Genomic DNA, 14,767 nt, shown 5'->3' with positions numbered 1-14,767 from the left:
TTTCCACAGTAAATATGTAATCAGAGATTGTATACTTTGGAATACATTTGGTTTGTCCAGTTTCTGATATATCTGCTGCATGTGAAAACATTAGCAAGCTGTGGTTAATTTATACAAATGAAAACAAAAGGAGAAAGGAAATGATGCAAAACTATATACCTAGTCACGCTGATTTTACATCTGCTGTTAAAGATTGGCTCTCTTCTTTTGCACTGATAAGGAAATTTTGTCTAAAAAAAGTATGTGAAACTTCTCATGGATAAGATTCCAGGAAAATATGTAATTTCAATTTAAGATGGTAAAAGATTTCAAAGTTTTTATACAGTACGTGAAGGATATTATTTATTTTTTTTACATAAACGTATATGAAAGTGAGCTCATGTACCAAATATTATCTTCTAGAGGTGCGAATTGAAAATACAAGCCAGAACATGCCCCTCATTCATTTTGTCATGCACTTTTGGAGGTACAAAAATCCCCAAAGGAAGACTTCATTATACAAGAATGTAGAGCTAAACATGCAACAAAATTGTGAGCACAGATCAACTGCCTTCAGCATATTTAAAGCAAAAGGTGTACTTCAGCTAAAACTCATAGAGCACTCAAGGTTCAAAGTGTGTTATGATAAAAAAGGTAATGGGGTACGGTTGAATACATCTGAAAACGTATAGTTAGAAAAATACAAGTTTTATAGAGTAACACTCAAGCACTACAGAAAAGAAATCCTAGTGTATTCAGAAAAGTTTGGCACTGAAAGGAAAATTACAATCCTCCTATATGAAGCAGAACATTTCTCTATCTCTTCCACCAAACTTAGCGCTGCATTTTTTTCAAGTGGATATAAATCATTTAGGACAGTGATGCTTCAGGCTCAATACTAATGCAAACAGCTTGCATGGTAAGGGTCTGCATCTCCAGCAGGTCATTCAAAAAACTAGAACATGTTGAGTAAACAGCATTACTTGTAGTTCAGAGGGTTTTTTTTCAGTTTTAAATCTAATATACAGCTAAATATTAGGAGAAACTTAGGCAACAAATGATCTTTCTGTGATATTTTCATTTTAACGATGCTAACAAATGCAAACAAAGAAATTTACAATCAATATGTTTGGGATTTTTGTTTTACTTACGTATCTTTGTGATCCATCATATTCACACCTCTCAATTTTTCCCAAGCTGCCATCTGAAAAGTAAAGTTTCTCTGCCCTATGATCAATGGTAAGTCCATTTGGTGTCAGAATATCTGTACTAATGATAACCTGTGCATTTTTGCCTGAGAGGGTAGATCTCATGATGCTTGGGAGCTGCTCATTCCAGTTAGTCCAAAACATCAAGCTGTATTAAAATCAAAATAGCAGAAAAACCCATAAGATACATTTTATAATTTAATTCTCTATGAAATGAACAACAGAGAAAACATATGCCTTCACAGACAATTATGAATGGCGTCTATATGTAAGTGTGATAATCAGTGGTAAATAAGAGAATGTAATAGCAAATATCCTATAAATTATAGCAGTTTCCTAGTTCATTAACTTGTATACAAGTAAATATTTTTTTCTTTTCACAGCTGTGATCAAGTTCGATCATGTCTCTATACTAATATACCATTACAGAAAGATATAAGCTGTGTAACCAAATACACATTAGCAGAATTAAGTTTATATTAGTAATTTCTAACAGTGAAATTAATCTGCAGCTTTTCCCATATCAGAACTGTGATACAGAGCAAAGGACTGGTATGCAGAAGGTTGATAATGGGGAATCAAGTGATCTTAACATGCTCTACAGGAGGCTCAATCAGCTCCTTGCTGCTGCTAAATAATGGTGGAAAAAATGTTATGGAATGAGCTGTGGATGCAATTTATACATTGATCATAACCCGCCCATCCTCTCATTGCAATCTCCACAACTATTTAGTTGGTTTGTTTATGATACCAGGATAAATCATATTTTACAATATAGCATAAACTGTTAACTTGCATAAAATGTATGTGAAACCACACGTGGAAATAACCTCCTTGACTGCCCATGCAATGTTTTATGTTCAGCTACCACCAGTTAAAAACAGAACTTAAGACAGAAAGGCAGCCTAGCCTACCCAAAGGAGAGTTAAGAGAAGCAGAAAAAGCAGGTTGCCTTTCTTCCAGAATTAAGAAAGAAGATGAAAGTAAATCGAATTTGTAAGACATTTATAAGCAAGAGGCTGAAGTAGAAATATAAACCTCCTATTATCTTACTCAGAAACACAGTCTTCTGAGAGGGGCAGGAAGGGAACTAAACGAAAACCTTTTTCCCCAGGATGTTGTCTAGAAGCACCATAGATGTACATCTCTTGTTATATAATATTATACAACACTTATTTTTGTGATAAACACACGGGCCTATCAATTTGCCACACATGAAAGTCAGATTGCTCTTTGTAAATCCTTATATTAATTTTGTATTTATTTAAGCAGTGAGAATGAGTGGCAAAAGAAATCAATAAAATAATCACTCTTGATAATTTGCATTTAGCTCACTTTTCTAAAAATCAGGTCAAACTTTTAACATTCCATAAAAATGTAATGATTATTTGATCTGCAACATAGCTTATATAAAATGTTGTATCTTAATTTTGCAATTGCTTTAAAAAATGGATACCAACATTTGTCTCCTAAATGAAGAAATCTACTTAACTTCCATAGGGTTCAAGAGTATTAGTTGATGGTGAAATAAAGAAATGTTGCCGTGTCCTTGATGTTAGGCAAAAACTCAAATCTGGTAAAGAAAGATGTAATACATACTTCTGACATTCGTCTAGAGCTAACACATGTGGATGATCATCTTCAGACATTGTTATTACTGCTTCTCGGTTGAAAGCTCCTCGACGCCTCTGGTCAACAGTGTGCCTTGTGATTGAAGATGTGGTTGAACTGGTCCAATAGAGAGTGTCCCAAGCTCTATGATAAGCAAGGCCCTCCACTGATCCAACATCTGGAAGACATTGTTACAGACAGAGCTAATAAAACTCCTGCTAACAAGACATTTTGGTTTTCTTTTTCCTTGAAGTTGATCCTGCAGAATCACTAAGTTTAGCCATTTCAGCCTATTGACTCTGTCAAATTTTTTACCATTTCACCTGTTTGTTTTTTAATTGGACTCAAACTCTTATTACTTCTTCATAAATTTAAATTAAAAAAAAAAAAAAACAAAAAAGAGAACAAAATCACTATTAATATCCCTGTACTATATTTGCACTACAGTGTACTCACATAATAACATTACAAATCATAAGCATCTATTCAAGACAGCAATAATTCAGTCACAACTTCAAATATCACTTAAGCCAAGTCTTGGGCATGTTTTCACCAATTACTTGTATCATTTAGCATTATCTTTCCATGTATTTTCTAACACAGATAGACATTAATAGGGATCAAAGTGTCTTGTTATTAACTGTATAGGCCTTTTTTAAACCTCTGAAAAATACTGAAAAGACCAACTCTGAAGGTCTCAGCACTAACACATAATTTTAATGAGCCACAACACCACACTCATTCATTCTACATAAAAAACTGTGAGCTGGAAACCAAAGCAAATATTAATAAGCAGCTAAAACATATATTTAACATCCAGAAAAGATAAATTGTATCTGATTCCAATATATAAAAGTGACAGACTGTGAGAAATAGGAGTAATTATTTCCTACCATTATTTTTAAATTACTACAGAAATGTAAGTTGATTACTTCACTTATTATTTTGTTCAAAAAAAAAAAAAATAGCCAGAAGTTTCACACAGCTTATTAATGAGCTACAGAAGCTGAAAATCTAGAAATTTAATAAGGATTACATTACACTGGTTGTTACAATTTACATTTGGCTTGCTGGAAGATGTAATCTTTACCATGCAATTCATATACACAGAACGGAAAGTCCCCAAAAAGTTTGGTCACACTGAAAGTGCTAACATTTAATCAAAACTAAGACATAAATAAATCAAACCTATGAGGCGAGTAATTATAAATTTTTTCTAGTTCTCTTTCTGAAGCGTTTGGACATCTATCTATATTTGTAGAAAAGTCTCAGTGACTTGTCTTAAAGAAGAAAGAATAGAAAAAATAAATTAGATGACACTCCTTAAAGGGAGGTGAATATATGTAAAAAGGGATTTCCTAGTTATGAAGGAGATTTAATGATAAAAGATACCTAACTCACAAGTAACTCAAAAAAGTGACTGAGGTTAACGTTAAAAATGGCATTGAGGGCAACTTGAAAATTACAAAACAATCTTCTGAGCACTGCAAAGATGACCCTTTTGATAGGAATTCTGGTTTTCAAAAAGAGGAATGGGTTACATGTGTTCTTTCTTTGAATGTAATATTTAGTTGCTTTATTAATTTATTTTGAATTTTAAGCATCAAAAACATCTATAGCAAAGATATAGTGAAGGCTTTATTTCTTGTTTCTGAAATCACCAACTGAAGTCAAAGACAATCAGTTCTTTCAAACATAGTGACAGAGATGTGCAAACTACTTCTGAAGTATTTTAAAACTATTTAGAATAGGCCTGAATGCAGTCTTATTATCAGCTACAGTTTAATGTAGTTTCTGGGTATGTCTGTCTATCCTATGAACTAAAAAAGTCAGTTGCTTCATTCTTGGGTCTTGCAACCCTGAGCACACACAACACGTGCGTGTTACTTCATACCAGGGCAACCTTCTGGAACAAAATAACTAATTTCTTCTGAGTTGTAACCCGTGTATTATTCTGGCAAAAAACCTGCTCTTTCTGAAAAAACAAAACAAAACAAAACCAAACCAAAAAAACCCACCAACCAACCAAATCCAAATCTCTTTTGGGAGTATAAACAAGACCACATCAGGTTTTGTTCCCACAGAGAGCTCCACACCACTGAAATCTCCGCATCTCACACACAATTTAACTTTCTCAAACCATGCTTCAGGACATGCAAAAAATATCCTTGATATCATAAAATCAAAATCCTGCTCTTAGGACTGACATAGGGCCAGCACATAACTGTCAGCAGCGTAAGCCAGAAGAAAACCTAAATATAATAGTAATTTCTCAGCGCCAGAGAAGCACAACACAGGATCCAAAGGGAACCTGGCCTGCCCACATCGTCCCAGAAGCAGCAGGCCAAGCACTGCGCGCAGCAGGCCAAGCACTGCACACATCAGGCACACTGAGCGCTGTGCTCCCTGGCTTGGCCCAGAACTCCGTACTGTTTAGATACGGCCTCTGATACAATTCTTGGTCACTTCTTGCAAATCCTCCACTAGCCATGAATTTTAAAGAAAACTTAGTAAGTCTGATGAATGTGAAAATGAAGAGTCAGGAATACAATTTTAACTTGATCTACTAATTTGCATTGAAATTATAAACTGAATCCCAATTAACCACTGCTTACAATTCTCTAAACTAAAACCAATACTTTTAGATATAATCTGGACAATGCTTTTAGATATATGGTTTAACTCTTAGGTTTCCCTGTGTGGAGTCAGGAGTTGGTCTTGATGATCCAACAACTCAGGTTCCTTCCAACTCAGGACATTCTGTGATTCTATTAACAAATGACAGAAGATGTATTGAAGTTTTCTGACAAATTCTGAACTTTGTTATGAACAAATCAGAGCATTTTACTGCATTATTTTACCTTTCATATCTGTAAATGTTGAGCATTTCTTCATCTTTGTTATGGAAGTTTTTAGAAAAATAAAATCAAGTCTTCACCTTGTGGTTAAAGACACAGCCCTTAGGAAGAAAGGATTTAACTAAGATTTGTTGCAAATCACGCTCTTCATTTGAAAGACGACTATCGGGGGTGGGGGGAATCATTATTCCCCTTGTGCAACCTTTTGAATTTCTATGAAATTTAGCTTTGTTTCTTGTCTGCATCTGTCAAGGAATTTGAAAATGAATTGTTTATACAACATAGCATAAAACTCCTCTGCAGAAGAGAAAAATAATGATATTGTTCCTGCTGTGATGAATGCAACTCGAATGGTGAAAGTAGTCTTCAAATACAACATGTGCAGGTTTATTTGCAATTTCTATACTTTAGACAAGAATTCCATTCTACAGGTATAAGAAACTATAGTTTCACATTCTTAAACTGGACGAACACATTACACTGCAACTTCATAGTAAGGTCTGTAAATGGTCATAGGAGGTTAATTCAAGATTACTGTTTATAAAATGGTAATTTCTAAATTTTTAGAAAACAGTGTCATGGAAGGTTATGCTGTATATGGAGACAAGCAAACATTTAGTATACAGACAAAAAATGCATCTTCCTCTTGTTTTAAAAAAATACCTAAAATGTGCAGTTCTGAAAAAAACTTTATATATATACATTTGTTCCGAGTGGAGCAGAACGAAAACAGGAGCAATAAATAAACCATATTATTTGAAAGAGAACAGCAGCAATAACTTTAAAAGAAAATTAGGAAGCTAAGATTTTAATAAAAAACCAACAAGAAATCTCTGTATTAATAGGGATTTCAATGATTAAGACTGTGACTGAAAGGAAAAAAATAAAAATCAGACAATAACCGAGCAACAGAATCAGGCTGTAAAAGCTGCCTGAAATGAAATAGCTGATATCCAATTAAGAAAATGTTTTATCACAAATAAAACTTCAGGAACTGCTTGATTTATATATGCTTTTTAAGGAAGAAGATAGAATTAGATGATCACATCTTTCAGCAAATTAAACCTGAAACTATCAAAACATTCAGGTGACAAGCCTGCGTATGATAATGGTTTCATAAACACCACAAACACAAAAATTCAGAGCAAAAAAATATGCTCTTCTTTAAAAATTAAAATCATAGGAATTCATTTGCCTTTATGTAAGACAAGGAAGAACACAAACTAATTAAATATAAAACTATCTGCTGCAAACATACTAAATGCATTTGCATAGCTCCACCAAAAGTATAAATTCTGAAGATTTATACTAAGCACTCTCTTTTATTTGCCAATAAAACTACAGTTTTATCATGTTCCTTACTTATCAAATTCAGAATCCCACCAACACAGAAGAAAAGAATTTAATGCTTTTAGAAATCTGTATGTAATGTGGTTTTAAAGTCAACAGCATAAGACTTGGAGAGTAGGTGCTAAAGTGACCCAAGATTTAGATAAATTCTTACAATACAAAATACAAGAAACTTGGTTCTTATTAGAGTGCAGTACGAGATGGATGAAGTACCAGCAGTACACTCACTAATCAGGCAAACCTTCAGTTGAATAAGTTATCAGTGCTAAGATAATATTTTTTTTGGTTTACATTGTTTCTAGGTTAAAATAAACATTTTAAGAGGTTAGTGAAGAATCCCAAAACTCCTATAAATTTTTTATGGATGACAATACATGCCAACTGAGGGCAGAAATGGTCCTAGAAATGGTCCCCTAACCACTTTCAAGGCAGTTCTTTAAAACAAAAACCTTCTAGCAACTTCATATTGCCAAAGACAGGCCACTGGAGAAGATTCCAAAACAAATGCATTCTAGTATTATATCATTATTAGTTTGCATTTATATTGTTTTATATTTACTTATTTTACACTTCCTTTAAAAGTAATCTAGAGCCCTGGGTGGTTTTCATTTTGTTTTGGGGTTTTGTTTTGTCCTGCTTTTTGTAAAAAAGTTAATTTATCATTAGATACTCAGTTACTTTAAAACACATCAGAAATATGTACTATGTACTCATCCTATCTGGTGCTATGTTTTGGGAATTCAGTCCCCAAATCCATTGATGGGATAAAAATTAGCAATTTGTTTACTCTCAGCTTCATATTTTCACAGCATCATATAATATTCTGAATTAGTAAAGCATAAAGAAACTGGAAATGAAAAGAAACACATTTGTTTCACTGACATATTGAATTAAAACACTGATGGCATTAGATGCCTATGGCACTGATTAAATTTATTCTAGCCATGAAGCAACAGTTTATGATTTTCACATGAATAGCATACTTAAATGAAAGGAACATTAATACAATATGATATTAATATACAAATACTCACATTATTCACCTGCCACTGACATTCTGAATTAAATCAGTAATGGGGTGTATAACTGATTAAATATCTACACAAGAGAATGCAACAGCTTATGATTTACAAAGGCAATGGTAGAGTGATCACACCATTACGTTGCCAAATGCTATCTATCACTTTTACTGAACTTAACGAAGATGGATTGCATCCCACAGATGAGATGCAGCCTATAAATATTGTCATGCTGATCTTCATCTGACTTTCCCAGGGAACAGACAAGCAACAAATCAGTAACTGAAGAACTCAGAATAAGCTCCCTCATTATTGCAAACAGAAAATAAAAATACTAAATGACATAAATTATCCAATAGTTGTTGCCTCTGACTTTTGGTAATGTATGTACTATTTCTCAGGTTCCTACCTTCTAGTTCTAAAATTCTCTAAGAAGTTTACAGACTAAACTTTTCCAGATGCACCAGTTCAATTACCTTTTTCCTTTAATCTCCTGTTTTTATCAACTACTTTTCTTTAGCAAAGCTGTAAAGCAAGAACAACTGTCAACATCATAATTTTTTTAATACTAAAAAGCCATCAAAGTAATAAAATTGAGCATAAACAGCACTTTGATATCAGAACTTTGGAGAAGGCTTTAATGTTCAGTACTTAACATTAAACACCTGCTTGATCTTTATTCATTCTCTGAATTGGCTTTCACAATTTACCTTTCAGAACACAGCCTGTCAACTGTTACACCAGACTGGCCACGGGAGATGACACTGCTTTCTGTCAACCTGTCTGTGTACGGCTAGGGTGACAGGTAACAGGTGGCCACATTTCATCTGAGGTGAAAAGAATGCCTCACAAGAAAAAAAGCACCTGAAGTAAGAGGTTTATGTTCACATATTTGACTGCACAATTAGAACTTTCTTCACCCTTCTAGTTTGCTCTTCGAGTACCATAAAGCAGGAGGCCTTTTGCTAACCAAAAATTCTAAGAAAATATTAAGTAGTAATAAAAAGAGAAAGCAAGATCAGTTCCATTTGTCCCAAAAGTAGAAGGTGATTTAGTTTCTTAATTGCTTCTGTCAGCCACATGTAAAACAAGGCCATTGTATCTTCTATCATAACAGAGATTTTAAATATCATATATGACACAAACAACTCTGAACTGTAATAACCAACTATTTCATTATCCTATTTAGCCTAAGAATATTATTTTGTTTCAGAACATACATAAAGTTTGCTAGAATTATACCATAAATCAGCAAACATTGGTACCATTTTTCTGTATCACCAAAATATATAACCATGCTACACACTATTACATATTAAAAAATTATTAAATGCTGTAAGATACTATAAACAAAAGTTTTGGGTTGCTCAAAGCAACAACTAGCTGAAGTTCAAGCCACTATAAACATCTCCACGGATATTAACCTTATTACTCCTTCAACCTTATTGCAGCAGCCAGAGTTGGAAAGAATTAGCATTTGTTGAGAACTATCTAAAGAAAAAAATATATATTATTTTTGAATCCAGAAAAAAAGACCCTTTGTTTTTGTAGAACGTGTATACTAAAATCTCACATCTAACAAAATGTTTGGTGTCTTCCTAATGACAATTAAAATTTGAGTCTACATGCAAATAAAAATGAACATACAAATACTGGGTAACTGCTCAAGAAACACTTCACACACATCCCGAAAAAAACCCCAAACAAACTAGCAGGTAAATATCTTTGTGGATTTATAACATTGCTTTAGTTTATCGAGTGAAGACATGTACTTATGTAATTAGTGAGTGTATCTGTGAAATAAGTACAGTGTGAAAGACAGGCAGATGCCTAAGTAGTAGGATATTCATAATCCGTCAGCGAACTTACAGGGGTCTATACAAAATACCTGTTAAAAGTATCCCAAGTAGGAAATATCAAAATTTAGCATGAAATATACCATGAACCTAACCTGAAGTTGATGACATCATTAGACTTTTATGAACCAGCCAACCAACTGAATAGTATAGAACAGATGGATGATATTTCTGAGCAATGAAATCAGAAGCACTAACGAAGTGCATTAGATATTGATTCAATGTTCCTGTGGCACATCATTGGTAAAGCCCCGCTGGGAGCTAGACAAGGCAGGTCTGCACTTTGGGGCAAAGCTGTACATTTGAGAGCAGGAGACCTACGAACACCCTGTGAATACCTGCATGCTCACTAATATGGCATTATAACTTAAGGAGTGGTGATGATGTATGTAAACAGGACAGATACCAGAAGGAAAAGCTGATCCTGAAGGATCAACCAGCAAGTTGTATGGTGTTTCTGGAACAATTTGTTTGGTTTTAATTTCATTATGGAGACTGACAGAAGTATGCTATTCACTCATACAAACATTTTCAGTTATTCAGGAAGAGCTCTGTAAAGGTTGTATGCCAAGAAATAGATAATTCATAGCAGCATATCAATTTTAGCCAATTTGAATTGTTTTTTAACCCCCCACCCCGGCACTAGCGGTTTTTCTACATTTCACTATACAGTTTAGCTTGCTTCTGCATCAAACAGATGAGCTCAGAAACTCAAAATGGAACAAGTAATCAACTCTTTAAAATAAGGAAAAAAACGACTTTGAAAATGGTAAGCTTGATCTAGAATGATGCTTATATATGCCAAAACACTGGGTTTCTTTTTGGCTCCCAGTTAACAGCATTTAGAAACCACATTATTCAAGCCACAGCAGACACTATCATCATAATTTGCGATGATAATCAGCTTTTAAAAAATCAAGTTTGGTTTATGTTACTAAATACAACAATTATGTATTTAATTCTATGTCTATATTCTTGTGGACCATAATACACTTCTTCAAAGAATGATTTAGGCCTTTTATCACGGGGGAAAAATAACCTACAGTGTTTTATGATGAAATCTGTATCTACCTTTAATTACTTTTTTTCCCAGCAATGGATATAGCCCTTCCATAGTTCTTCCCTGACACCTCACTGAAGAAAATAACATCAACACAGATGTAAACCTGCAATATTCTGTCCTCTATTATTCTAGATATAACTTACTCCTTGATTAGGTTTAGGGACTGTTATAGGGTCAGCAGGGAATAATGTAGCAAAGTAATAATGATATATCACATAGTTAAGGAAATCTAGGGAACTCAACAATTTAGAAATACAGTAGTATTTTGTATAACTGTAAATCGTTACCCTCCCCGTATAGTTCAATATATCATTACTATTTAAAAAGTGTTATAATATCATAATTTCAATACAGTTAAAGTATCCATGTAAAATAAGCTTTAAAATCAGGCAGACTTTTAGAATGGAAAGCTAACATGTAGAGATGGAAGTGTTTTATTAGGTTTTTTTTTAAAAAAACAAACCTCAAAACTGTCATGGAAGAACTTTTTTCCTAATTACAAGAGCCCACTATCCGTTTATGCATTACATCTAGACTCAAAAAAAAAAAAAAATTACTATTGAGCCTTACTACCTTTAAATCAATACTATTAACAGTGACCAACCTAAGACTAACAAGCCTTCTAATAAATACATATAGTCATGCATTCTTATTGTTACTGTTGAAGTAAAAAATCAAACAATAATGAGATATTAGAAAATTAATGACACAATAGGCTCATAACCTAGCAACATTTGCTGGATCACATTACTCTATGCAATAAAACAAAGGAAAAATCTTAAGTGATTCCTCTGTATACCTTTTTATGGACAATTTACAAAAGATAGTTTTGCATTCCATGCAACTAAGGAACAGCTGCTGATGTAAAAATTTACATCAGCAAATATTTACATCACTAAAAATTTAGGGGCAGTGTGGAAAGCTGAAGCAGTCACAAACAGTATTAATTCTTCATGAATAATCTCAAATTTAATAGGCAGAAGCACCTTTCCTGAATACTGAGGTTGGGAATAGTCAGGACATACTGAACTAAAAGATCAGTGTGTGTCAGGTCCTGTCATGAATATATTTCAGAGCCCCAAACTAGGAACAGCTAAACAAAGCATGAAATGTGCAGAATCACATATTTCTGGAATAACAACTGCTTAATATAAAGCTAGTAAACTTCACCCATCTATAGCAACAGCTCATGAATTTTACCCACTGCTCACAATATGCAGCCACAACCAGAAACAAAGTGTAGTGATAAACCAGAGACTTCGCTTTTCGCTAACAAGAACAAGACTGCAGTTGTAATAATAAATTTTAGTTTTTATCACTTCAATGTTCTAGACTTAACAAAAGCCTCTTACTTTCCCTTCTTTAAAAACTGAAAAATCACTGGACCCATATTTCAATACATACAATTATAATGAATCATTTAATTTATGAAATTAAAAGCAACAATATTTATTTTTAACAGATTAAAAATTTATTTCCTGAAGAAGAAAGCTCCAAAACTAAAGGGATCTCACACAACGTACCAAATTTAATGCTCTGTAAGAGAAATGGGAACATAAACGCCATTTTGACAGTTAAATTGGACCCATTTAGTTAGAAAGAATAGTAGCACACACTGGAACACCTTTAAAAGATTCAGACTGAAAAAAGCCTTACAATACATCATAGGATCTGACACTTTATGTTAGCAGTGAAAAGATTTTTGCCTTCTACAGACAGTAGTGCCTAAAGTTCAAAACAGAAGGAGCACTTTTTCACATAACACTTCCTTTTGTGCTGTGAAAGACGTTACACTGGCAGAATGTCTCAGTGCCATTGCTTACATAGAGCTTGGGGAAAAAAATCAGCTCATTGAGATTATCTCATCTTAATCCTTTTTCCTCTTTCTCATTTGCTTTCCTTTGCCTTTCCTCCTCCTTTTTTTCTCTCCTCTAGTTTCTAACTTCCTCATTGATCCTCTGTCTCGTGCTGTACTTTAAACCTACTTGGAAACTACACTGTTTTTCTACAGATGTACTGTGGTAGGCTTTGGCTAATATATTGTCTCGAATATCTACCTATAAAAATAAAAGGAGATTGCACTACTAGCTTAGAAACCGAGACAGTTAAAAAAAAAAAAAAAAAAAAAAAGCCTTCCTGGTATAAATATAAGCTTTGAAATAGCTTAGGACAACCAAAAGCAATCTACAGAAATGCTATGAGGCAGCTTCTTGTTTCCTATTGCAAATTAGTCATCAACTAGCATGTCACCCACTAAGCTAACCTTAATTTGCATTTTTTCTGGGATGGAAGATAGCTTACACAGATGGTTTATCAGAGAGATGGTTCAAGATGGTCTTCTCTACATTCTCAGTCAATAGAAATGTTAGACTTCTTCTGCGCTGCTGATACACAATGTCATGTTCACCAGGGGAGGATGAATGAAAACAGACATTCCTCTGGCACTCTGCTTCTAGGCAGGCAGAGAAGAAAGGATGTCGAAGTAAAGAGAAGAACTTCAGCAGATGGTTTGCGAATTAGTGCTTAATCTTGGATATTACAGAAGAAAAAAACCCATATGTTTATCCCATCCAATATAATGTATTTTTGGCTTAATGAGTCAATACACAGTGGTAATCATGTGTAATCAAAAGTTTAGCATACTGGTCTTCAAGATACTAATTCAATTAAGTTTCCCATTAGTTTTTTGCTTTATCAAACCTACAAAGAATCTACTTTGTGGATAATATACTACCTTTTACGGACTTTAAGAGTCAAATGACAACTTCTAATTCTGTGTAGAAGTCTTTATTCAGATCATCATATCATTAAAAGTAAAGTTAACTTGCCATTTATCAGCTGACAAAACAACAGTCAATGGGAGATGTGGTATGAGAGCAGATAAGCATACACTATTAAAAATCTCATATATCAAATACATGCTTGCTTCTCTTGAACATTTTCATTTTCAATCTACTTTAAAATTACTTGCAGATGGAAGATAGGTCCATTTAAATCTATCAAGACTTAAAGTACTTCATATGTTTATTACAGTGCCTTTGAAATGGCTTCCTGTTTAAATGCTACAGAAACTGGTTCTGAAGTTTGAAATAGTGTTGATCTGTCTAGAAGTGATTAAAGAAAATAAAGAGTTTTTTACAATTCTCCCCCAGCCTCCCTTTGAGAGAAGAATAGATCGTACTGTTCCAAATGCATACTGATAACCTGTACCAGTTTTGAACAAGTCAGATTTCAATATACGTCCTAACGTAACTCTGTACCTTTAACTGCTACTAATTTCTGTGCTTTTTTTCTGTATACTGCTCAAATTTTAGCCTGTTTTCAGTAACAAATTCTCCCAGCGAGACTGGCAACAGTTAGAAGGCCTAGTTCTAGCAGGGATGAACAGAAATTGTAAAGATAATAGAAAGAGGGCCACCCCAATATATTGATTTAAACTGTTCCACTTCCATGTGAATTGCTTACCTTTTGTTCCTCTTTTTGTATGTAATGCCTTCTTTTAAATTTCTGCAAAGCCTACAGTCCATTGGTGGCTAAAATTAAATGAAAAATATCTTTCAAAGTGTATGTAATCTCCCTGGATCTCCTCTAGACTACCAAATGAATTAGGATTTAATTTGTCAAGGCACTGCTTCTCACAATCAAAAGCTCTGGAAAGCTTACATGAAATGAAAAAAATACTCCTTTTTGCCCAGTGAATCCTAAAATACTCCTCAAACTGAAAGAACAAAGAAATATATATACAGCATGAATTTTCCAAATAGAATCCCTGTGAATGTGTTTTGTTTTACAAAGGACTACCATTGACAATGAAAACTAGGAA

At 33.7% G+C, this 14,767-nt stretch overlaps 1 protein-coding gene across 1 annotated transcript in view; it reads right to left on the bottom strand.

Annotated features, from left to right (window-relative positions):
• The window catches only part of LRP1B (LDL receptor related protein 1B), a 379,972-nt gene that overhangs the window by 159,709 nt on the left and 205,496 nt on the right, over nucleotides 1-14,767 (bottom strand). Inside the window, 2 exon segments of the mRNA XM_037398644.1 lie at nucleotides 1,131-1,335; nucleotides 2,787-2,976. Of these exon segments, the coding sequence (XP_037254541.1) occupies nucleotides 1,131-1,335; nucleotides 2,787-2,976 (395 nt within the window).

This window comes from Falco rusticolus, chromosome 8 (genome assembly GCF_015220075.1).
Source record: "Falco rusticolus isolate bFalRus1 chromosome 8, bFalRus1.pri, whole genome shotgun sequence".
Classification (NCBI taxonomy): Eukaryota; Metazoa; Chordata; class Aves; order Falconiformes; family Falconidae; genus Falco; species Falco rusticolus.
This window is presented reverse-complemented; position numbering and strand designations above follow the sequence as displayed.